The sequence below is a fragment of the Scophthalmus maximus genome, chromosome 15 (assembly GCF_022379125.1).
Source record: "Scophthalmus maximus strain ysfricsl-2021 chromosome 15, ASM2237912v1, whole genome shotgun sequence".
Classification (NCBI taxonomy): Eukaryota; Metazoa; Chordata; class Actinopteri; order Pleuronectiformes; family Scophthalmidae; genus Scophthalmus; species Scophthalmus maximus.
The window spans coordinates 3483572-3505792 of NC_061529.1; the positions used below are offsets into that span (position 1 = coordinate 3483572).

General features: G+C 43.0%; 2 protein-coding genes across 6 annotated transcripts; one reads left to right on the top strand and one right to left on the bottom strand.

Moving 5' to 3' along the window:
* Positions 1-457: 457 nt before the first annotated feature.
* zmp:0000000662 (RING finger protein 145) lies at positions 458-10339 on the bottom strand. 3 transcript variants are annotated; one of them, XM_035609659.2, is made up of 11 exons: positions 10071-10339; positions 9497-9670; positions 9268-9376; positions 8608-8699; positions 7538-7779; positions 6992-7164; positions 6761-6901; positions 5605-5787; positions 5343-5490; positions 4282-4638; positions 458-1984 (listed from the first exon to the last, which is right to left on the bottom strand). In XM_035609659.2, the coding sequence occupies exons 2-11, from the start codon at positions 9663-9665 to the stop codon at positions 1211-1213; spliced, it is 2388 nt and encodes a 795-aa protein (XP_035465552.1). In that variant the 5' UTR covers positions 9666-9670; positions 10071-10339; the 3' UTR covers positions 458-1210. The 3 variants fall into 3 exon arrangements, with proteins under 3 accessions (XP_035465552.1, XP_035465553.1, XP_035465551.1); XM_035609660.2 differs by having other exon boundaries at positions 7544-7779; positions 9497-9869; XM_035609658.2 differs by having other exon boundaries at positions 9497-9869.
* cpxm1a (carboxypeptidase X (M14 family), member 1a) lies at positions 9891-22199 on the top strand. 3 transcript variants are annotated; one of them, XM_035609650.2, is made up of 15 exons: positions 10187-10253; positions 11451-11524; positions 12429-12813; positions 14441-14550; positions 15171-15310; positions 15418-15502; positions 15774-15924; positions 16055-16143; positions 16268-16391; positions 17183-17379; positions 18671-18853; positions 20092-20386; positions 20894-21033; positions 21129-21231; positions 21321-22199. In XM_035609650.2, exons 2-15 carry the CDS (start codon positions 11498-11500, stop codon positions 21668-21670), a joined length of 2379 nt encoding a protein of 792 aa, XP_035465543.1. In that variant the 5' UTR covers positions 10187-10253; positions 11451-11497; the 3' UTR covers positions 21671-22199. The 3 variants fall into 3 exon arrangements, with proteins under 3 accessions (XP_035465542.1, XP_035465541.1, XP_035465543.1); XM_035609649.2 differs by lacking the exon at positions 11451-11524 and having other exon boundaries at positions 9891-10253; positions 12432-12813; XM_035609648.2 differs by lacking the exon at positions 11451-11524 and having other exon boundaries at positions 9892-10253.
* Positions 22200-22221: the final 22 nt, after the last annotated feature.

Here is a 22221-nt window from a genome sequence, read left to right on the forward strand (position 1 = left end):
ACAATAATAATAAATTTAAATTAACATTCATGGTTATTAATCATTAAACATGTACATTTAAATTATAGTCAATAAATCCAGTAAAAAGAGAGTCATCCTCATCCTGAATTAGTTTAGCTCCAATTAAATCACTACATAGCAAACATGGAGTTATGTAATATTCCAGCATATAAAATAATGTTTATGAGAGGAACACATTTGTAAATATTTCAGTTTCAGTCTCATGACTCATGTGTTTTTGGGAGGACATTACCAAAAAACAACAACCATAAAAGACAAGAAAATTACGATTTATAGCATTTTTATGATGATTATGATACTTAACTGTTAAATTATATAGTGTTGTAAAACACTATCATTTCCAAATTGACAAAACCCGGCCAGCTTTTTTCCGCTGTATGCTACCGTCGTCATGTTCGGTTTGGATTTGAAATATCTGACACAATGTCGGCCTTACTTAGTTTGCACCAGTCATGATTTTTATTAAGTTAGAAACTACAGTAAAAAAAAAAATGTCCACAGCCATAATTCAATACTGGGAGACGGAGAATGTTTGTCGTACAAAAAGGCTGATTCTGCTGCAGAGCTGCTGAAGTTTTTCCTTTTTGCCACATTGTTTCCACACAAAAAAATGTTTTACGTAAGAACGGCGAGAGTAGTGGAAAGAAAATGAAATTAGAATTTGATAAATATTATCGATTGCTTTTATAGTCACACGTTTTCTAATAGTTATAATTATCCCTTTTTTTTTTTTTACAATTGTACAATAAGGGTGTAAACTTACAGTTAATTTCATTTCCGTACTTTTAATCCAGACGCACGTTATTGGCTAAACTCTAGCACATTCATCGCCCTGTCTGGTTAAAAGATGACAGTTTTTTTCTGTTGGTTCACAGAGAAAAAAGGCAAATGTGTTTTATTCGCCCCGTTACGGAGGGTCAGCGATTTTCACTCTTTGACACCCTCCAAGGCACTGGTGCAGGGCAGTCGGTCACAGTTACCTGTGCTTGTGCAAGAGAAGGTGGCGTCTGGAGGAAGACGGAGGCCGGAGGCCAGGGGCCGGGGAGTTGTTTGTTGGGGGATGGGATGCGTGGGACGGGGTTCGGCCTCTCTGAGCCCGTCCCAGGTCCACGTCTGAATCTGTACCATTATTACCTCTTTTGACTTCTGAGAGATTTTATGATATGATTTGACAAACGCTTGGCTCGCACTACGTGAGGCAGCCTCTCGATTCTTCATCAGCACCGTTCGATTTCGATGAATCGAGGTTTGTACAGGATTTCAGTGTCCCGTCGCAGCTGTCGTGATCACCGGCGCTGCCGTTTCGCGGCACTCTAAGACAAAAAGTAGCACCGTCTTCAAGTCCTGCTCCTCTAGAGTCACACTGCTCCTCCACTCTGTTCTCACTCAAGTCATCAGGAGTCGCCGGAAGTGGCGAGTCTTTGTCACCGGCCTCACCTGGGTTGTGCACGTGGGGAGGAGAAGTTTGACTCCGCCGCACATGGGAACAACGAAGGCCTCCCGAAGAGCAGCTTGACGGCGGGTTGACAAATCCAATTAGGTCCCCACTGGAGCTGAAGCGAAGACCTTGAGCGGCCCGAGGTTCAGCTGGTTCGTCTTTATCTTCTGTCCCACAAGCTCCGCCCTCAGACGTTCCCCTCGCCTCCTCCTCCCGCTGCTGCCGCTCCTCAATGCGATCAGGCGTCACGTCGTCGCTCTGCGTCTCTTGGGGCGCGCCGTCGTCTGGGGTTCGAATCCCCTCTGGTCCCGAGTCTCTCTCTGCCGGCGCATCGCCTGCAGCATCGCCTGCAGCATCGCCTGCAGCCTCGCCTGCAGCCTCGCCTGCAGCCTCGCCCTGTACCGGCCCGGTGGGTCTGACTGTCTGGTGGCACATCGGGCAGGTCTCCTGCACATACAGCCACTTGCGGAGGCAGTTGCCGTGAAAAAAATGTCGGCAGTACGTGATCACGCCAGAGCTCATCTCCTGTGAAAAGAGACAACAACACATAAGACATATTTTTGAAATAATGTTGGTTCCCATGTGAAGCAAAAAAATTATAATTAAGTATGTCGTTTTTGAAATTTAAGTAGGGATGCACTTAAAATTCAATTGTTGGCTGAAAATCGAAAATAATGAAACACGGCGAAAACCAATTTTTTCCAATGCATAAATGAAATAGACTAAATGTGCTTTTAACTTTTTTTGTGTTAATTTTCAAGGAAAAAAAATCATTTACAAATGTAAAATTTATAAATATTTATATGACACCGAACTATTTTCCTTTTTTTACAATTCAGCAGACATTATACCAGCAAATCACCATATAACTAAAGATAAATGAATTATTTGCGCAGCCCTAGTTTAGTACTATTTTATCTAACACTGCATTATATTACATACATCACAACACATAAATATTATTGTGTCAAGTTATTACTGTGCTTTTATGCTGTATTATAGAATTTTCTTTGATATTTGTGTTATATCCCTTCATAGTATTGCAACTGTACAGTTTGTTTCTATTAGATGTACATATCATTACACAATTTTGCATAGTATATATAGTATAAACATCATGGCTGTCACACATGCTCTAATTGACAAATATTCACAAAGATCACTTTTGTATTGGTTTAAGGTTTGTGTGATTTTCCTTTTTTTTCGTCACCTCTCTCCATGATTATTTATTATTATTTTTAGTCTTATAATGTCTTATCTTAAATAAACTCCAAAGCTCTTCAACCAGTAAATGGAAGGATTATATCTGTAACTGTGTCAATTACATGAGATTAAGTTGATGCTTACATAAGTTTTTTTTCCCTACGTCCTAGTCCTCGTTGTCAAGGGCAGGAAAAGAAGATATTATACAACTTTGACAAAAAATATGGCGGAAGGCCAAAGAATCCTGCCCACACAGTACGAGAAGAGGCGGCGCTTAACTGGAAAAACTGGAATGAACATGAAAAAAAAAACACAGTACTGCGTGTCATGTGTATGTCAAGTGCACGTAGAGCTAATTATTATCAGGTATCACCTTCATTTTTAAATAAATACCTCACTGCTGATGACGTTGATTATATTTCCTTTATTTTATTATTCTTTTAAAAATGTTTAACAATTGTTTTATCGATGGTTTCAGGAAATGCACAAATATTTGATGAAAAATCTGAAATATTTTAGGAAGTACAAACATTTTTTCAGCTTTTCTATCCTTGTTATCAACTTGCACCTAAAATCTAATATTCAACCCCCAGGTCAGTGTCCAGTGATTTAGGGTCAACAACATAATAATAACTCAGTACGACAAAGGAGGTGGACTTGAATTGTTCCTTAGATTCCTGAAGAAGAAAATCTCCAAAAATATGAGCATGTTTAAACTTTGTCAACGTCAGTTTTAATTTGTCTATTATGTCTATCTCTGTTGTGTCTAACATTAAAGCTCTTTGTGATAACTTGTGAAAAACAGTGGCAAGCGTTTGTATCCGAGAAGTTTTAGCAGTGTTCCAAACAGACGTGTCGGCTACTTGGTTTTGTTTATTAAGAAACCACTTGGTTGTGCTGTAAGCGACACTTTTACCAACAGTGAGAAAACTTTGTAAGGCATTACGACACTTTTAATACCTGAATTTTGGTATTTAACGTTGCTGTTTCAGATTGTTCATATTCTTGTGACAGAAAATTAAATAAAAAATAATTATGAAGCTGCAACTGGTCTGATGTCAGACGGTGAAAGATTTGATTTTAAATATGATAATTGTCAACTAATTGAGTTCTGCTGTTTATTTTCCGTGTCTCTCATTATCATTAATCAGACTGCTTGACAGAGAATGTTAACTGCACATAAGAGACTGTTCCTTTATTAAAATAACTATTTTATTCTACTTTAGCGTTATCTTAGTTTATTTATGAGCTTATAATTTAATTCTCAACTGATTTACTGACTGGTGGATGTGTAAAACACAATTTCGTTTTTATGTGGCATAAAAATGACAAATAAAGGAATCTTGAATCTATATTTTCTTTGTGTTTATATGGATCTTGCAGATTAATTCATTTTTCTTCTTCAGTTGGGAGATGTTTTCTGTATACACCTGTAGCTTTTGACCTTTTTTGCATTTATATTACTTCTGTTGTGTAATTTAATTCTGTCATGTTGATTATGTGCAAATAAAAACAACTCATATCAGGTCCTGAAGGTCTGCACAACAAATATAATGAGGTTTGTATATTATGTAAACTATTCCACAACCCGACAACCCGCCCGCTACAGTGTGACTGACCTGGAAGCAGATGGAGCAGACGTCGTTGTGCTGCTGCAGCTGCTGAGCCGTGGCCCTGGGGAGGGAGTTGATCTTCTTGGCTGCTTCCTGTCTGAGCAGGAAGCTCCTCCATCCCGACTGACCCCTGAGCCAGACGTTGAAGTAGGAGTGGATGATGATGACGGAGGCGCCCATCCAGCTCCACTCGCCGAACAGCGACTCCCAGGTGCCGTAGGCCACCACGCACAGCGCCACCACGAACTCCAGCACCCTGCTGACGGCGTTCACCCAGTAGATCACCTCGTCCAGGCTCTCGATCGGGTCGCTGCGGAACAGCTCCACCATGAAGAGGGAGTAGATCAGCATCGTGCCTGTGACCTGGAAAATACAAAAACTGTCAACTGTACAGAACAGCAATGGCTATAACAGCACTGTATTTAGTCTGATTAGAATATTGTTTACATAACTCTTAAGGCAAAATTTTCTTTTTGTATATTGTTTTTAAACAATATGAAAACTGGTAAAGACTGAGTGTCTTTTATTTTTTCATATGACCAGTGGGGTGCACCAAAGTCAGTGGTTGGAAAATAAATTGCAGTCAAACTCGGACTGCAACTAACGTTTTTTCTTTTTTTACACCGTCGGTTAATCTACCACTTATTTTGTCAATTAATGTGTTAGCATATTAAATGAAGGTGCCTGCTATAATTTCCAAAAATCCAAGATGATGTATTAAAATTGCTTGTTTTATTTAATTAACAGCCCAAAATGCAAATATATTCTGTGTACAATCAGATATGAAAAAAAGCCCATTACATCTGAGAAACTTTGATCAGATTTGTTTCTAATAAATATTTTGTCCATTGAAGAATCAGTTAATCTATTTAGTTAGTCACGTAAAAGTTAATGTTTGAAATTGATATCAAAATCATGAATCGTGTAGATAAATTGATCTATATAGTTCAGTTTCTGGAAAATCTGTTTTATCTCAATCATGTTTTGAAAGGATTATTCATATTAATTTAAGATAATATTATTAACTCCCTCATTTCACATGACAGACACACAGAATCCCTCCTCACCTGAAGGGACGTTAGCATGCAGCTCGACACCAGTATGAGGAGCCAGAAGTCCATGTGGAAGAAGAGGGAAATCTTATAAGCCATGAACACGGGGAAAACCAGCAGCAGCAGACACATGCTAAGGCCGCGGAAGTGTTTCCACAGACTCCTGGACACAAAAGAGGAGAAAAAATGAAAAAATGAAAAACAAAAACTGCTTAGAATTAATGCAAAATCCTCACAGAACTATTGAAAACGTTTTTTGGGAAACTGTTGTCGATACCTGTTGCGGGATGCACCCAGAGCGAGAATGACCGGATCGGTAATTTCGATCATTGACTGCAGGGTTGAAGTGACCACGATGAAGAGGATGATGCTGAGGAGGAAGGTGCGCTGCAGCACCTGCATGTCTAACAGACCTGTCTGGAGGGCGAGCAGCAGCAGGGTGACGCCCTCAGTCACACCTCTAAAGGAGAAGAGGACAAAGACCTGAGGTTAAGTCAGGACACAGCACTTTCACTTTTGACTTCGCAGTCTGGAATTACCCTGCATCCCCGCAAAGCCAGGAGCAGCGCATTTTTTTCACCCCTGTCTGTGTGTCTGTGTGTTTGTGTACAAAATAAGTGTCAAAATAAGAGTTTGGAGAGAGAGAAAGACTCGGGACATTATGACAAAACACAGCAGGGGATTATCCGGGTCAGACGCGTTCATGAAGAGCAGGAAATTTTAATCAGAGGGGAGCGCTGTCAGGAAAAGTTCCAGAGCAACATTTGTGGATATTCATGTTCTCACATAGAGCCCCTCCGGAGAAGTGCATGTCTGAAAGCGGCTTGAGTTAGAGACCCATTAAAAATTTGATATCATCAAAGCCCCAGTGTGTAATTTTTGTAATTTTCTTGCGGCATCTGGTGGTAAAGTTGAAAACCGCAACCAACTGAGCAAACCAGCGGTGCGCCACTTAACGGTGGCGCACCGCTGATTCCATTTCCGGCAGAGTCTGAAAATTCCACGCTAACACGACCTATTCTGGACCGTTTTGTGTAACAACCGTATTCAACACGACGTAGCAAACATAGCGACACACACAGAGGTCGGGTCCACCTCATGTAACTATATTTAACTCATGCAAACCGGTCAAGAAAACATCGGTTCTTTGTGGCAGGTGATTATACGTATATGAACACATAGTTATGGACAATATATTCAATTTCTGTGAATAAGTTCTTCTAAATATTACACACTGTAGCTTTGAGAAATATTTTGTGTATATTCAGTAGCCTGTAGTAGTGCATGCAGGGTATGCAACGCACCTCCTGTACTTATAATTTCAAGAAACGCATAAAGAAATAATAAGACACCGCTACAGACAAATCTGAAGTGAGAGAGTGAACCAAAAGAAGTTAGTTGATGAGAGTATAACATTTAAAAAAACATCTCACCTATGCATGACGTTCTCATTCTGAACAGCTGCGTGACCTCCCAGGTAGAACTTGCATAGGTTGAGCAGCCCGAGAGCCAGATAGGACACGACGAAGGTCAGGCCCAGGAGGGAGTACGGCGTGGCACAACATTCAGACACACTGCGAATACAACCACCTCATTAACATTGACATAACATTCACATCAGGAATGATATGTATCTCTTTTGATTCCAAGTCGTCACATCAAACCTCGTGAGCAGGAAGATTCCTTGGTGGGATGCCGAGGTGGCGCTGCCAGCCATGGTGTCGGAGAACAACTGGACGACAAACAGGACGAACCAGAAGACACTGAAGAGCACCGGGACGGCAAACTGGTTCCACAGAGAGATTCCCACAGCCAGCAGTCTGTACAGCTCAATCACCTGGGAGACGGGGAAGCAGAGATGGGATGAGGAGTGTAAAAAAACACATGGTGCACGAAAACCATTACTGACGACCAGAAGAAGTAAGAGGCAGAGACGTAGAAGCACACTTCGTATTTTTTATCATGTGTGACAGATATTGTGGGTCGCGTTCTATAAAAAATATTTTTTTAAAAAGTGCTACGTACTAAAAAAACTAAATTCTTTACAAAATGAGAAAAAAATACATTTTTGAGAGATAAAATAAAAATAAAACCAAACTAAATTAGATTTATGGACACTGGTAAAGCCACAAAATGTACAATTACTGCACCTAAACTGAGTGTTTTATTTATTTCATGACTGAATATAAGTGATTTCAAAATAAAAGTACCTCCACCTGAAGCAGCTCGGAATATGCAGCCTTCGCGAGGCGATACGGAACAAATATATTGGAGAGGAGGAAGACGGCGATGGCCGATCCGGTCAGTCCCATGGAGAACGTGTTGACCGTCAGCAGTGCTGTGAGAGGAGCGGTGCAGAGTCTGGCCAGCAGGGGGAGCACGTGGGCGGAGAAGAGCCACACCTTCCTCGTCCTCATCAGGAAGGCGCACAGCGTGCTGAGAATGATCTGACCTGAGCAGAGACATAAAGTTAAAATTCATATTTCGCTGTCTATATTTTACAGCTTATTTGGATTCTTATTTGGATTGTTGCTAAGGAAAGACCAAAAACAACTGTGTCCTACGAGATGTCCGTGTACCCAGAACATTATTTACCTAACAATCGTGACACTGGCTGACATGTTTCTTCAATACAAAACATATGGACACTGTAGTTTACTTAGAAACGGATCCACAGACTAATAGTGGTGATTTTTCAAGCTCTGAAAAGTTGTTCCTGTCTTAACACTTATTAGTAGGATACATTTTAGTCTTTTCATGGAATTTGTTGACAACACAAAAAAAATTCAGAAGCCCTGTCCTTTAACTCTTAAAACCTCAATAATCTCACAAGTCGGGGAGTGAGTGCAAACTCATGCCGTTCAGTCAAACTTTGTTCAAAATCATACAACTTTAAACTAAAAAAACCTTTAAGTTACCAAAGACACCATACATGTACACGTCACGGTTGAAATTAAGGGAGTGCAGAAAAAGACTCAGAGAGACACAGTCTTGGGCTACAGTGTTTCACTGAAAACATGAAATAGTTTCAATGAAGACTGGAACAAGCTAGAACAGAATATCTTTTACAGTTCAAAAAATTGTGGAATAAGATAATTCTTCCAACCTTGAAGCATACAAAGGAGGAAAAAGTAGGCGAGAACTGCACAGCATGTTTATCGCAAAGCTGTATGAAATGCATACTTCACGTAGCTTTTTCGGGGGAAAAAACGGCAATTATATATTACTATTACTTAAAAACAACTATGTATTCACATTAAAGTTGTGTTTTGAAACTCACTGGTCATTGCGGAGACAAATCTGTTGAAGGCCAGATAATCGAGGTACACGGCTCCTTCATAACCGTAGTGCAGCTCCTCACGAACATAGTCCCTGTTAGACAAACCATACATTTACACAGTAAGTTCGTGTTAACAGACACAAGTCATCAACACACAGATGAGTTGTGATCCGGACATTGCATCCTGCTAATGTTTTCCGTGTTTTTGAAGTTACTACTTATATTGTTGCTGTGACTGTTTTTTATTCGGGCAAATATTCTGCAAATGCAGGAACCAACATTATTTATCATGAAATATATTTAAAGAAATTAATACAAATATGAAACTTACCTAATTTGAAAAATTAAGAAATAAATTATTTTCAAAAATGAACAGATGAGAGGAAAATATAATCCAACCATAGACCAATACAGCCAAAAATATACAATGTATACATCATGGAATGAATGAATACATTTGTATAACTCTTATTTTAAAGAGGCAGGTTTGCTCTGTTGTTTTTTTATAGAATCAAAACCTGAAGCATTCTCACACATTGTTCTCACATTACAAGACAAATTTGATTCGCAGTGGACGGCGGAAGAGAGAAAGACAGAAAAATGATCCGAGGAGGAAGTGTAGCAGGCGGCCGTAGTTAACGTGAGCAGGACATATCTCACTTGGAAACCTGATGCCCCATGTAGAGGAGGAGGGCAGCGAGGACGTGGAGGTAGAGCGTCACAATGTGTCTCAACGGCAGAACCAACACCACCACGTTCATCACGTGACCTGGGGGGGGGGCAGAGGACAACACTCTACATCTGCTGGTTCCGATGAGGCCAAGAGATTGCTGTTGCTCCTGTCCACTTACAGAATGGTCTCATTAGCCGCATTACGCATTATACGTACCAAGGTAGTACATGTTCCAGATGACGTATTTGTATTTGAAGAGCATGTCTTCGTTCTTGGCCCGGACGTGCTCCGTCACACCGTCGATGTCACACTTGTACAGCAGGTCCAGCACCAGGATGCTCGGCACCCGGAGGGCGACGTTGGCCAGCTCGTCCAGGCGAGGCATCTTGACTTATTTACAACAACAAAAACTCTTTGGTGTGAGTGAGTGAGTGAGTGAGTGAGTGAGTGTGTGTGTGTGTGAGAGAGAGAGAGAGAGAGAGAGAGAGAGAGAGAGAGCAGAGTGTTTCCAGGTCACATGCTGTTGGCTGGCACTACAGGGGGAAGGTTTCTAGCAGCTGCACCGATATGACGTTCGTCTTCTTGTCATCTGGAAGAAACACACGCACGCGCACACGCGCACGCACACACACACACACACACACACGTCGTTAAGCGGCGACTTCCCGCCTCAGTGTCACATTTTTGCCGTTGATAAAAGCAGGAGGTGCACATGCGCAGTAGGGAACCACGGCCACTGAGCTGTTTCTCCGTGTAGATATCATACATGAACCGACACAGCTTCACTCACCTCGCTCAGTGACAGAGCAGCCATTTGCTAGCTGCCCGCTGCTACTGCTACTGGCGGTTAGCTCCCACTACAGCGACCCGCCACATGATATTAAAGTTTGTTTTTTCCCGACCTGCAGCTTGTCAGAGAGAGTTTGGAGCCGCCGCCATCGGAGAAGCGACATTAAACGGCGCCGTTCGCCCGGTAAGAGGACGAGCACAGCGGCTTCAGACGCAATGTTATGATTCTTTTCGTTTGCGTGGCCATTTTCCGTGCACACGTCACAGCAGCGTGAACCAATCGGGTTCGGGCCATTTTCGATTTCAAAATAAAAGTCGCAGAAATCCTAGACGATATTAGTAGTAGAATTATTCTACTATTACTACTTTTATTGATAATAATGATGATGATGATGATGATGATAATTTATGCAGTTTTTTGTGCAACTTAAACTTTCTCCTCTTGCATTATCCAGAAATGTCAATACAACTGAAATACATTTTCGTAAAATAACATGGACAATTTAAAGTAATAGAATTATTCTACTACTATTGATGATAATAATAATAGTAATAATAATGTATGGAGTTGTTATTATCATTGTGCAACCTAAACTTTCTCTTCTTGTATTATCAACAAATTTCAAATCTTTAAAATACCATTTTCATGTGTTTTACAGTTAGAAATCATCGATATTAAATTATCTTTTTCCAGTGGTTATGTTCCAAAGATACTTCTGAGGGGAATAAAATGATTTGAATAAGAAAATACAGAATTATTTAATCTGTATTATTCTAAAAAATACTTCAGGTGAAACACAGTTTACAGTATGACTCTTGTTTTTCTTATGGTCGTCTTGCATTTGCAACGTGAACAAATTTTACCAGACAGTGACAGCCAAGTGAGTCAAAGCTGATGTTGTTTCACGGCAATAAAACTTGAACACAACACAGATGTGATGATTTGCTGACAACCTAGTCAGCGAGGATTTGTACTATACACGTTGTCTTCTCATGAACATCAGTAATAAATCTCTGCTTATCTTAAGACAAGATGAAGGACAAGATAATATTATTATTTGGAGGTTACTCTGAAGAAACCTCAGAACTAGATGGAGGTCGTGATTTGGAAACATAACAGGCCAAAGATGTTGTTGGCAGAGTTAGGGAAGGAAAAAAAAAAGAAAGTTTCCCAGAGGGTCAGAGCAGCAGAGGGAGGTGGAGGAAACATGCATCATGATAAATAAAGGATTATGTCTGAGGCAAGCAGATGTTTGTCTGAAGAACAGTGTTTTCTGAAAAGTGAGTTTTAAAAGCCCAAAGAAATGGTAGTGCTTTTCAATATGATTCCCTAAAGCATGGAAGCAATGTCTTTTTTCATTTTGTGCCTGTTATTCTTCAGGTTCAAAACATGCAATCGTGCCGCGAGACGCTGAAATCAACAAGAAAATGGCAAAGAAACAGGAGACGGACAAAGTATAACTAATAATGAACTCTGCACAGAAAATTCAAAACTTTCTACGGGGCCCCTCTCTGGCCTTTTATGAGAAACTTGAGACAAGTCGTCTCTGAGTAACTGTTCTTGACTTGATTCATATTTTACACCCATCCCCCCTTTTTCTTCTTCTTTTTCTTTGAGCACTATGGTCTGAACTCATTTGTTTTGTGTATGGTTCTCATCTACAACCTTTTCGGTAAATGTCATTTGTGCTTCAAATGTATTATGTATGCAGATTTTCCTTGTTGTCTGTAGGTGTTGTGTGTCAGCTGTTGCCTGGGTAGGGAGTAAGATATGAGAAAAATTCTTTAATTCGTCCCACAACTGGGACATTTGGGTGTGACAGGCAGCATAGTAGTGCATAGCAGAGTACAAAAAAAGCAACAGATATATACAAAATATAAATAGATAAATATACAGAGCAGTAACAATAGTTGCACGAACAGGGGAAAAATGTAACTTAAGGAAATAGTTTTTTTCTGGAATGTTCTTTATTCACATTGAATAAACAAACGTTGGGGAAAAAAAGAAAATTCAAAACTTTAAAAAATCTATTATTAGTCATCATCCTCCATATGTTGTTGGGCAACAAAGTGAACTTTGCGTGCACTTAAAGATTGATCACAAACATTTGTATATGTTCTGCTCCACACATAAGCCTCGTCATGTAAACTGTCTTGCACATACACGTCTGTTTTGAATCACAGTTTTTTTTTGCGGGACTTTGACTTTGGGACTGGAATTGTGGGAGGGAGGATGAGGGAGGGCAAGGGAAGGGAGGTGGGCTTGAGGAGGAGGGATGTGGATGGAGGACTGGCTCTGTCATCTCCACATAATTTTTTTTCTTCCCCCCCTTCTCTCCCTCTCCACCATATCCTGCAGCAGCAGCAGCAGCAGCAGACAAAGAGCAAGATGTTAAAGTCGTTCTGCGTGATGTTGGCTGCTGTGATTTTCCTGGGAGTTGTTTTGGACGGTGCAGGAGCAGCAGCAGCAGCAGCTCTTACAAACGACGCGACGGCCGAGAGCTCTTCATTCTTCAACCGCACAGATGCAAGTGTGAAGAGGACCGAGTCCGTCACTGTGGAGGGTCCGAGGGGAGACAGACCGACTCCTGCTGCAGCAGAGACAAAGTTCTACAGCACCACCACTGTCAGGGGCAAACAGCTGGACACCAAAAACATCAGCAAAGAAGTCAACAACAACAAAGAAGAAGAGGAAAAAGATGAAAAGGTTGACAGGAAAGGAGAAGATGGCAAAAATAAACTTGGTAAGAAAAAATATCACTTAAATCATCTGGACTTCTGCAAAGACAGAAGCTTATTAAACCTAATTACTGATATTCAACTAATGAGGCTGCAGAGAGAGGAGCTTATTAAAGCCTATTACTGAAGCAGCAATTAACAAATGATGCCTTCAGGGACCCAGTGAGCGTCTGATATACATGTGCTGAAGTAAACCTGTACACCAGAAATCAACTTATATGACACTGTTCATGTAAATACAGTGGGTTTATTAACAAAAGGGTTTTTTATAAAATTTTGAAAGAAAATCATTTTGTAATTATTGCCACATTTGAATTAGTTTTATTTAGGAAGACTTGATAATATGCAGGTATAAGTCAGAACTTGTTTAATTGTGATTTTGCTGCCTTGGATTTGTGTTTAATGTAACTTTTTCAGCATTTAAAATTGAACACATAATAGGATAATTATGATGATATGACAAAAATAATTCATTGCTTCAAAATCATGAGCAAAACTGTCAACCCTATAGAGGATGTATCAAGAAAAATGTTTTCATATGAATGAAAGTAAACATTAGTTTAGACTTACATGTACAGGCCAGATAGCATCAGGTACATCAGAGCCAAAGATTCTTTTTTCAGAATATAAAATCCAAGAAGACAATTCAAAACCTGCAAGTTTTCACATTTAAGAAAACCTGGATAACCTAGGATAATCAGAATTGTTGCAACTTCATTATTTGCCAGTCGACCAGTAGGTTTGCTCACGAAATCCTTAAAGACATGTGATATATGTTTAATTTGAAGGGAGGAACAGTTTGTACAACTGCAGCCCAATCAGAGCCAGATCTTTGTAAAAAAAAACAAAAAAAACAGGCTTCTCTCTCCACGCGGAAAACATGTGTGAGGATTATTGTGGTTAGAAAATTGGGAAAAAAATGTGAGAAAGTTGAAGAAAGAGTTACTTAGTTATGTCAAAACTGACCAAAAACCAAAGACATTCAGCGTATAATCACAGACGACTGGAAAAACCATCAAATGTTCACAGTTTCAGAAGCTGTGACTATAAATCTTCATGCAAAAGTGATGTGGATCAAATGATTGATGAACCAACTAATAAAAGCAGAAGTGCTAATGTGCAGTACACCTCTCTTGAACCATTACCTTTCTTCTTTCACTATACTTTCGACTCAAAGAGAAACAAACAAAACAGTTTTAACCAGCGTTTGTGATTGATGGGAAAGTTATTGCTTGTTCCCAAAGTCGTAAAACAGCTTTCAGCAGCAGCAGCAGCAGCAGCAGCAGCGGCACTTCCCCTCCTCCTGCTCCGCTGAGGGTTGGACTTCACGCTCTTGGCCCCTAAACTTTGTCTCACATTACATTCAAACCCTCCACAGATTCACTTTTCTGCAGATGCCTCCACAGGAGGAGGAGGAGGAGGAGGAGGACGAGGAGGAGAGGGCCCCTCTCAACTTTTACTGGACTGACCCGGGTCAATTGGGATTATTCCAAATATCAACTGCTGGGACCTCATGTTACATCAGCCGTGTTCTTTTGCTCACTCAGGAAAACCGACAAGCACCAGGCAACAAACCCTTTGAGGAGATTTTTATCTCATGAGTTCCTTTTTTTCCTCCCCTTTTCCTTCCAGACTGCCCTCCCCTCGGGCTGGAGTCCCTGCGGGTCGATGACAGCCAGATCCAGGCCTCGTCCTACCAGCGGGCGGGCCTGGGTCCTCACAGGGGGAGGCTGAATATCCAGGTCAGTCGAGATCTGGATCAAAGTCATTTCAAAAATAGCAAATGCAGACAAGTTTGGTTTATTTATTTCACATAACAAGATTGGAATCACACATGAAATCCAAGACTTAATTTCAGCGTGGTCCTGGAAGTAAAGATATATATTTTTAAACGGCTTGTGCTGTTCACATTCCCAAGGGTCTTTAATGTCGACCGTTTCAAGAGAGGGAGGAGGCGTGTGATTTCAACTCTGAAAAGGTATTTTGTTTTCTGGGAAAAGATCATTTGGATCCTCCCAACAGTTGTCATGTTATCTCACTTAAAAACTTGAATTCATCCATTACCCATACTGGTTCCATATGACTGGACAGGAAGGAGGATTTTCAATAGATTACTACATTATGTTTTCAATATGAAGATGTACAAAATGGAAAACTCAGGCTATAAAAATTGCTTTGCATAATATCTTCCAATGCGTAATCATTCACTTCATGTTATCATATTCTGTTTCTACCCATAAATTCTGCTGCATATTCCTAAAACTAATCCCCCTTAGGCAATGCTCCAAGATACGCTTCAGGCAGAGCCAGGAGAATTTTGGGGTCAGTTTATCAATGTGTTTTTATTTTAAAATATCTTTAGTCGGGCATTGAGGACGGGGACCTGCACGACGGAGCCTGGTGTGCAGAGTACAAGGACCGGCACCAGTGGCTCGAAGTGGACGCCATCCACCTCACCCTGTTCACCGGGGTCATCCTGCAGGGCCGCAACTCCATCTGGAGGTCAGGTAGTATCAGCAGGATCAAAATCTAAAGAGAAAATGATTCAATATTGATAAACTAACGTGTGTTATTCCTTTCTTGTCCTTTCTTGTGTATTCACTACATAGTTGGGATTGGGTCCACACCTACCACGTGCAGCTGAGTAACGACTCCGTGAGCTGGAAAACCTGCATGAACGGGACGAAAACAGCGGTGGGACACGACTTCTTCCTGTTTTCTCTTTTTTTAGAGGAATGTACCGATAGTAGTGACCAGGCGACCTCGTGCTGATGGAAAACAGACCGTGAAGAGTTTGTGCCAAAGTGAAATATGTATCGCCAAAAAAACAAAAAAGTTAGAGAGACAAGAAAGTTGCAGCTGGAAACTGAAGTTTAGTTTAACTAGCTATATTAGATATATATAAAAAAGCATACCTATTTATCAGAATGACTATATATGCAATGTCACCATTTGAATTGTGCAGATATTCGAAGGGAACCAGAATCCAGAGACCCCGGTGCTCGGCCTCCTCCCCGTTCCCACTGTGGCCCGTTTCATCCGGATCAACCCGCAGACCTGGTACCCCAACGGCACCGTCTGCCTCCGGGCCGAGATCCTCGGCTGCCGCGTGAACGGTAAAGGAAGAGACATTCCCAAAGTGTTGGCCGTTTTTTCTTTTTTAAAAGGATCATTTGTAATTCTGTCGGCCAACAAAAGGGGAAAAACAAGCCGCTTTAAAACCCTCGTGCGCTCTTTCCTCCTCAGACCCGACCGATGGCTACGCCTCAGAGCCAGAACCGGCATCCAAGGACGCTCTGGACTTCAGGCACCACAACTACAAAGAGATGAGAAAGGTCAGAGGTCAACTGTGGTTCCCGAGTGCCCGGAGTTTTTTTTTCTACTCACTAGACATTTAACAGTTTGCAGAAGTTCAAATTGAACCCTTTCAGTCCAACTTGTGTCTTGTCAACTCTGAAGCTGATGAAATCGGTGAGCGAGGAGTGCCCCGACATCACCCGCATCTACACCATCGGCAAGAGCTACATGGGCCTCAAGCTCTACGTCATGGAGATCTCAGATAACCCCGGCAAACACGAACTCGGTAAGGAGCTTCCTTTTTTCCTCCCGGGAGCCCAAATGGAGCCGAAAAAACCCCCCTGAAATTTGTGTTTTCTAGAATCACCGTGTGGATTAACTGCTCCGGGGGCCCGGTTCAATATCCTCCGTGTGTTTTTACAGCCCTTGTTTTCCTGCGACAGCTCCGCGCAGGGCGGCAGGGGAGCCGTGCAGGGGAAGGCCTCTCTTGTATAAACAGACTGATAACGGTTTCCCAATTTCGCAGGGAGTTGAAGCCGCTTGTCTACGTCTGCCGGAGAGTTAAAATAAATTGAGTAAATTAGTCTTTATTTCTTCACAGAGAAACTGTCATAAACACATTTTTACGACTGCTTCAATGCCACGGGGGAATGGTGGGAATTTAGTGGGGTGTCCACAGCGGATTTAGAAGCCAGGGGTTTTAACGGTTTGATTTGGATCCAAGGATCCCAGAAGAAGAAGAAGAAGAAGAAGAGGGGGAGCGGATGCATGTCTGTGATTTCTTTTAAAATGACAACCAATGCTGATGTAGCAAAGTGTGGCCCTCGTGTCTTCGGAGCCTTTCATACATCTGGGACGTCTGCCACCAAGTCTGGCCTGAACATGTGTGGTTGCTGGCGCCGCGCCGCGGACCAGGTCCACTCACTGTTTCCTTTTCCAGTGCAAAATGGTTGATGGTTTGGAGAGAGACTGAACGTGTTCCCACTGTTTTCACTCTGAAAAAACTTCAGGACTTCGGTAGTTCACTTAAAAAGACGACGGGGGCGACTCTCTGATTTTTTCAAAACTCTTTGGCAGGCGAGCCGGAGTTTCGCTACGTGGCCGGGATGCACGGGAACGAGGCCCTGGGCCGGGAGCTGGTCCTCAACCTCATGCAGTACTTGTGCCGCGAGTTCAAGAGGGGCAACGGGCGCGTAGTGCGACTGGTCACCGAGACGCGGATTCACCTCCTGCCCTCCATGAACCCCGACGGATATGAAGTCGCTTATGAGAAGGTGGGTACAGCGGGTGTGGAATTAACAGGCGGGTTATTTCTCATCATGTCCTTTGGCTCCTTTGATACTGTTTGCTCTCCCGAGTAGATTCAACTAAAGTGTTGGAGATATTGCAAACACCTCAAACCTGATTTGGACAACTTCTGATTGACACACTGTTTCGGTGGACACATGGGCATCGGCGTGGCCGTCGTCAAATTAAACTCGGTGCAGCATCGCAGGTCCCGTCTGATCTCCATTAACATCGGTGATCCATGGTCCACGTAAAAAAATTCCCACGAAATTGTATCTTTTTTTTCTCCATCTGCGCGATTGTATTTACGTGTTGAAACTGGACGAGAGGTGGGACATTCCCTCTTTGACTGTGAGTCGGTTGGACAGCAGTCGAGTAGAGGAAGGGAGGTTGATGTGATCAGTCAGCAATGATCGTGAAACAATCTCTTCTGCGCCGAGGCCCGGAGCCAGATTTGGCAAAAACATGCCACCCCCACTTTTAGTAAGACGATGATGCATGTTGTTACTCATTGTTACTCATCTTTGATGATGAAGGTAGGACTTTTTTTTATTCATCTCGAGACCGTAGGGAGGCGGCAAAGGATTCAGATGTTGCCATCATTTCATAATATCATATACTTTGTGATGTAGTTTAACCTCTGACTCATCCACCCATCCATTGTGCTCATTACCTCAAGCCAAGGAGGTTATGTTTTCACCCCGGTCTGTTGGTTTGGTCGTTGGTTGGTTGGTTTGTTTGTTTGTTTGTTTGTTTGTGGACCCAGGACGTGTTGAGGACATTTCTGTCCTGACTCTCAGAATGTTTAGTGTAGTTGCGAGGCCGGTTGCCCCTTTGTCCTAAATCTACTGAGACAGAGACAGAGCGTTTCTATGGAGACAGCCGTCATGTGTCTGTGAGATGACGACACGTGATTCTGAGAGTTAAATACGTCACCACCCTGAGGTTTTTTGGGTCGCCATGCACTGACCACTTGTTGATCTGTGTAAAGGACCAGAAGTCTCCTCAATATACTGGGCTCCCTGTGATAAATACTTCTGCCTAAGACAATCCCGCGGTGTCCCTCGTCCTGCATCAATTTTCCATTATCACTTTCTTTACCTTTAAAAATCAGGAATATTTTCCGGGGATTGACATCCACGAGAAATGTGCAATTTGGTTTGCAAATTTGAACTTGATTGAATTGAAGGGGACCAGTGGGGCGCTGGCGGCGGTCCCGCTCCACTGAGTGTCGCTCATGTTGACTACTTGACTCCGATGGACCTGAATCTGCTGCAGGGCTCGGAACTGGCCGGCTGGGCGGAGGGACGATACAGCTTCGAGGGGATCGACCTGAATCACAACTTCCCGGACCTGAACAACATCATGTGGGACGCTCAGGAGAAAGCGGGAGCGGACCCGTCCAAAGTCCCCAACCACTACATCCCCATCCCGGAGTACTACACCAAGGAAGATGCTATGGTGAAGGAGACTCGGCATTATTTGTACAAGCGTGAAAGAATTGTTGAGATATTTGCTGCACAAGTTTAGGGCGTTTAGTTGGAAGCATGTGTAGGAATTTAAAAAGGCTTTGGCGCCATTCGGTAGTATAGTGAAGAATTGAAGATTACATTTTTTTAATAAAAGTAAAGAAACTAAAATCACATTAAAAAATATATATATAGCCATAATATCCTGTCTGGAAAAAAAAGTGTAATATTCATATTTTTGGAGAGAGGACTTACTGAATCGACGAGGCCTTTGCCAGAGAATTACAATGTGCGTTTTACAAAAAGTTGACATGTGACAGTTCTCCAGTTTTTTTTAGTTTGTGAGAGAGCAAATGTAGGTCACAGTGAACAGAAGGTTTCAGTTAGGGCTTCCACTTTAGAAGCGAACACCAGGGATCCGGGAAATAAGTCCAGAGCCAAGACAACCAGCGATGTTCCTGGAAGCGTTGTCTCTCAGTGTTTGGTAACAGCTTCCGCGTTAAAGACAAACACATGTCGAAACTCTGATTGCAGATATTCATAGTGTAGTATTGTAGTGTAGTGTAGTTTTTTACTTTGATTGTATCATATTTTTTTTATACTCTAGTCTCTGAATTCTCTTCACAGAAGAAGTAATTCATTTTGGAGGTACTTTACTCGAACATATGCTTTTTACTCTACGTTATACTTCTACTCCACTACACATCAGGGGGAAATATTCTATATCCTCTTCACTTACACTGCCTTCACCTGACAGCGATGGATCTATCTGCTCACGAGAATCAGGCTCTACTTGGGACTGAAAGGTTGTTTTTGACTCGAAACCTCTCTGATTAACGAATTGAAATAACTGTTCAAAGCCCCTGAAGAGGTAAAAGACCCAAGCTTTTCACAAAAAAAGCAAAAATGACAGACACATAATAACATAGAGTAAAATTTTCCTTTAGCATTTCTTTCCTTTTCTCAGTCAGTACTTTCACAATTCATGTTGTTTCCCCGTGGAGAGACTAACCCACCAAACTGTACGATGTGTAACGTACGAAAGGTACTTTTACTTTTTGAAGTACATTTTGCTGTGTAATACTTCTCTGCGTTGACCCCGGGTAGGATTTCATGGCAACACTTGTGCTTGCGACGGAGTGTTTCGCACTAATGCACTGGTAGTTCCCCCCCCCCCCCCCCCCCCCCCCCGAGTGGAGAGTCTGAATCCTCCTTCCCTCCGCCGTGCAGGTGGCGCCGGAGACCCGCGCCGTCATCAGCTGGATGCAGGACATCCCGTTCGTGCTCAGCGCCAACCTGCACGGCGGCGAGCTGGTGGTGGTGTACCCCTTCGACTGCACGCGCGACTGGGCCCCCCAGGAGGACACGCCCACGGCGGACGACGCCTTCTTCCGCTGGCTGGCCACCGCCTACGCCTCCACGCACCTGGTGATGGCCGACCCCGACCGCCGCGTTTGCCACTACGAGGACTTCCAGGCGCACAACAACATCATCAACGGCGGCGCCTGGCACACCGTCCCCGGCAGTGAGTCGCACCGGCGAGCTCCCGGGACCGATTCAGAGCCTGTCGGAGGGGACTTGGTTTTTTTAGAGAGGACGGGGGCAATGTTTTGAGTGAGCTGGGATCCAGGTCGTCTCCCATGCACTTGGATTTTTCACAAAATGAGCTAAATTTACTGGTTTAGACCGCTTTTTGTTCAGCGGACTACTTTATGTTGCTCTGCCGAGGACCTAATTCAATTGTTTTCCCACTTATAGATACTAGTTCCATGCTCATACTTCATATTTCAAATATTGAAGATTGACTTAAGATGGGGTATTAAAGGGATTTTCTCCTTGATAGTTCAGCTTTGTCTGGAAGAAAAGATGAGAATTTAAGTTGAATTAACCTTTGAGTTGTTCCTTTACAGCGCTACATTTCTATGATTCTTATATTTGCTGACTGGTTTGCAGGCACCTTGTTTTAATTTCGAGATCCAAGACATATATTCTGTCTTTGATAGATGCACGTTGTGTGCGTGTTTTTCTGCAGGTATGAACGATTTCAGCTACATGCACACCAACTGCTTCGAGGTGACGGTGGAGTTGTCCTGTGACAAGTTCCCTCACGCCAGCGAGCTCCCCATCGAGTGGGAGAACAACAAGGAGTCTCTGCTGGTTTACATGGAGCAGGTCGGCATGAACCGGATCCGTCCGTCCGTCTGTCCGGGGGGAGAAAAAATAAAAGATGCACGGATCAAATGAGATCTTATTTTGTCCTCTCTCAGGTTCACAGAGGGATTAAAGGCGTGGTGAGGGACAAGGAGACCAAACAGGGAATAACAGATGCTCTCATCAAGGTGGAGGACCACGAACATGACATCCGATCAGGTGAGTCAGTAGATTTCATCTAACATGTGTCTCCTCCAACAAGCGAGGTTCGCCTTTTTTTTTTAAAGAATCACGTTCACCTCCTGCAGCTGCTGACGGCGACTACTGGCGTCTGCTGAATCCGGGCGACTACAAGGTGGTGGTGTGGGCCGACGGCTACTACCCGTCCATGCGCCGGTGCCACGTCGGGACGGAGCCGCGCGCCACCGTCTGCGACTTCGCCCTCACCAAGACGCCCGTTCAGCGGCTGAAGGAGATCCGGGCCAGAGGGGGGAAGATCCCGCAGGACCTCCAGCTGCGCCTCCGGGCGCTGAGGCTCCGCAAGCTTCGCGCCAGCACCAAGGCCATCAACCGCCGCAGGGAGAGCCAGCGGCTGCAGCAGCAGGAGCGGCTGCTGCCGACGAGGAGGGCCCGGGCCTCTGGAGCCCGGGGGGTATGAGAGGAGAGGCGGGGGCGGGGGGGGACCAACGGGCTCCCAGCTCATCTCCGAGGAGCCTCAGAGATGAGCTGGGACGAAGGATTACATCTAATCTCTGAGATGAGGAAAAATGTTTCTACTGTCACTGATGTGAAAGGGTCGGTTAGCCCTTACAGAAAAAAATGTGATTTCCTACACCGCACCGGTGACGTGCAGACTTTTGTAAGAGCTGAGATTTGAAAATATTTCATCCCTGAAATTTTTCCAGGGGTTTGCTGACCCTTCTAAATATTGATAACCCAAAGTTGACGCGAGCGGGGTTTACATACAAAAACAAAGATACTCGCTGCGAACGTTACATCTAAAATAAAGTTCCACAAACACATTTTTGAAAATTTCAACTCGTCTGTAAAATGTATCTATAGACGGCGATAATGTTCCCTGTGTCTGTTGCTTATCTGTAAAGAGACTGAGTTGCGGATTCAAGTGTCAGCTGGTCTGATATGTCCAACAGGACCATGAACTCTGAAATAATAAATATTCCTTGATATTTGTGTGGTCTATTCTGGCAT

What these genes read in the sequence shown, in the direction of transcription:
- cpxm1a (XM_035609648.2), top strand. Translation starts at nt 10,155, where the DNA reads ATGATATTAAAGTTTGTTTTTTCCCGACCTGCAGCTTGTCAGAGAGAG. An exon ending in AGATGGCAAAAATAAACTTG is followed by an intron (nt 12,814 to 14,440) that starts GTAAGAAAAAAT and finishes TTTTCCTTCCAG; the next exon opens with ACTGCCCTCCCCTCGGGCTG. An exon ending in CCTCGGCTGCCGCGTGAACG is followed by an intron (nt 15,925 to 16,054) that starts GTAAAGGAAGAG and finishes TTTCCTCCTCAG; the next exon opens with ACCCGACCGATGGCTACGCC.
- zmp:0000000662 (XM_035609659.2), bottom strand. Translation starts at nt 9,665, where the DNA reads ATGCCTCGCCTGGACGAGCTGGCCAACGTCGCCCTCCGGGTGCCGAGC. An exon ending in CCGAGCTGCTTCAGGTGGAG is followed by an intron (nt 7,165 to 7,537) that starts GTACTTTTATTT and finishes CCCGTCTCCCAG; the next exon opens with GTGATTGAGCTGTACAGACT. An exon ending in TCTGCTCCATCTGCTTCCAG is followed by an intron (nt 1,985 to 4,281) that starts GTCAGTCACACT and finishes CTCTTTTCACAG; the next exon opens with GAGATGAGCTCTGGCGTGAT.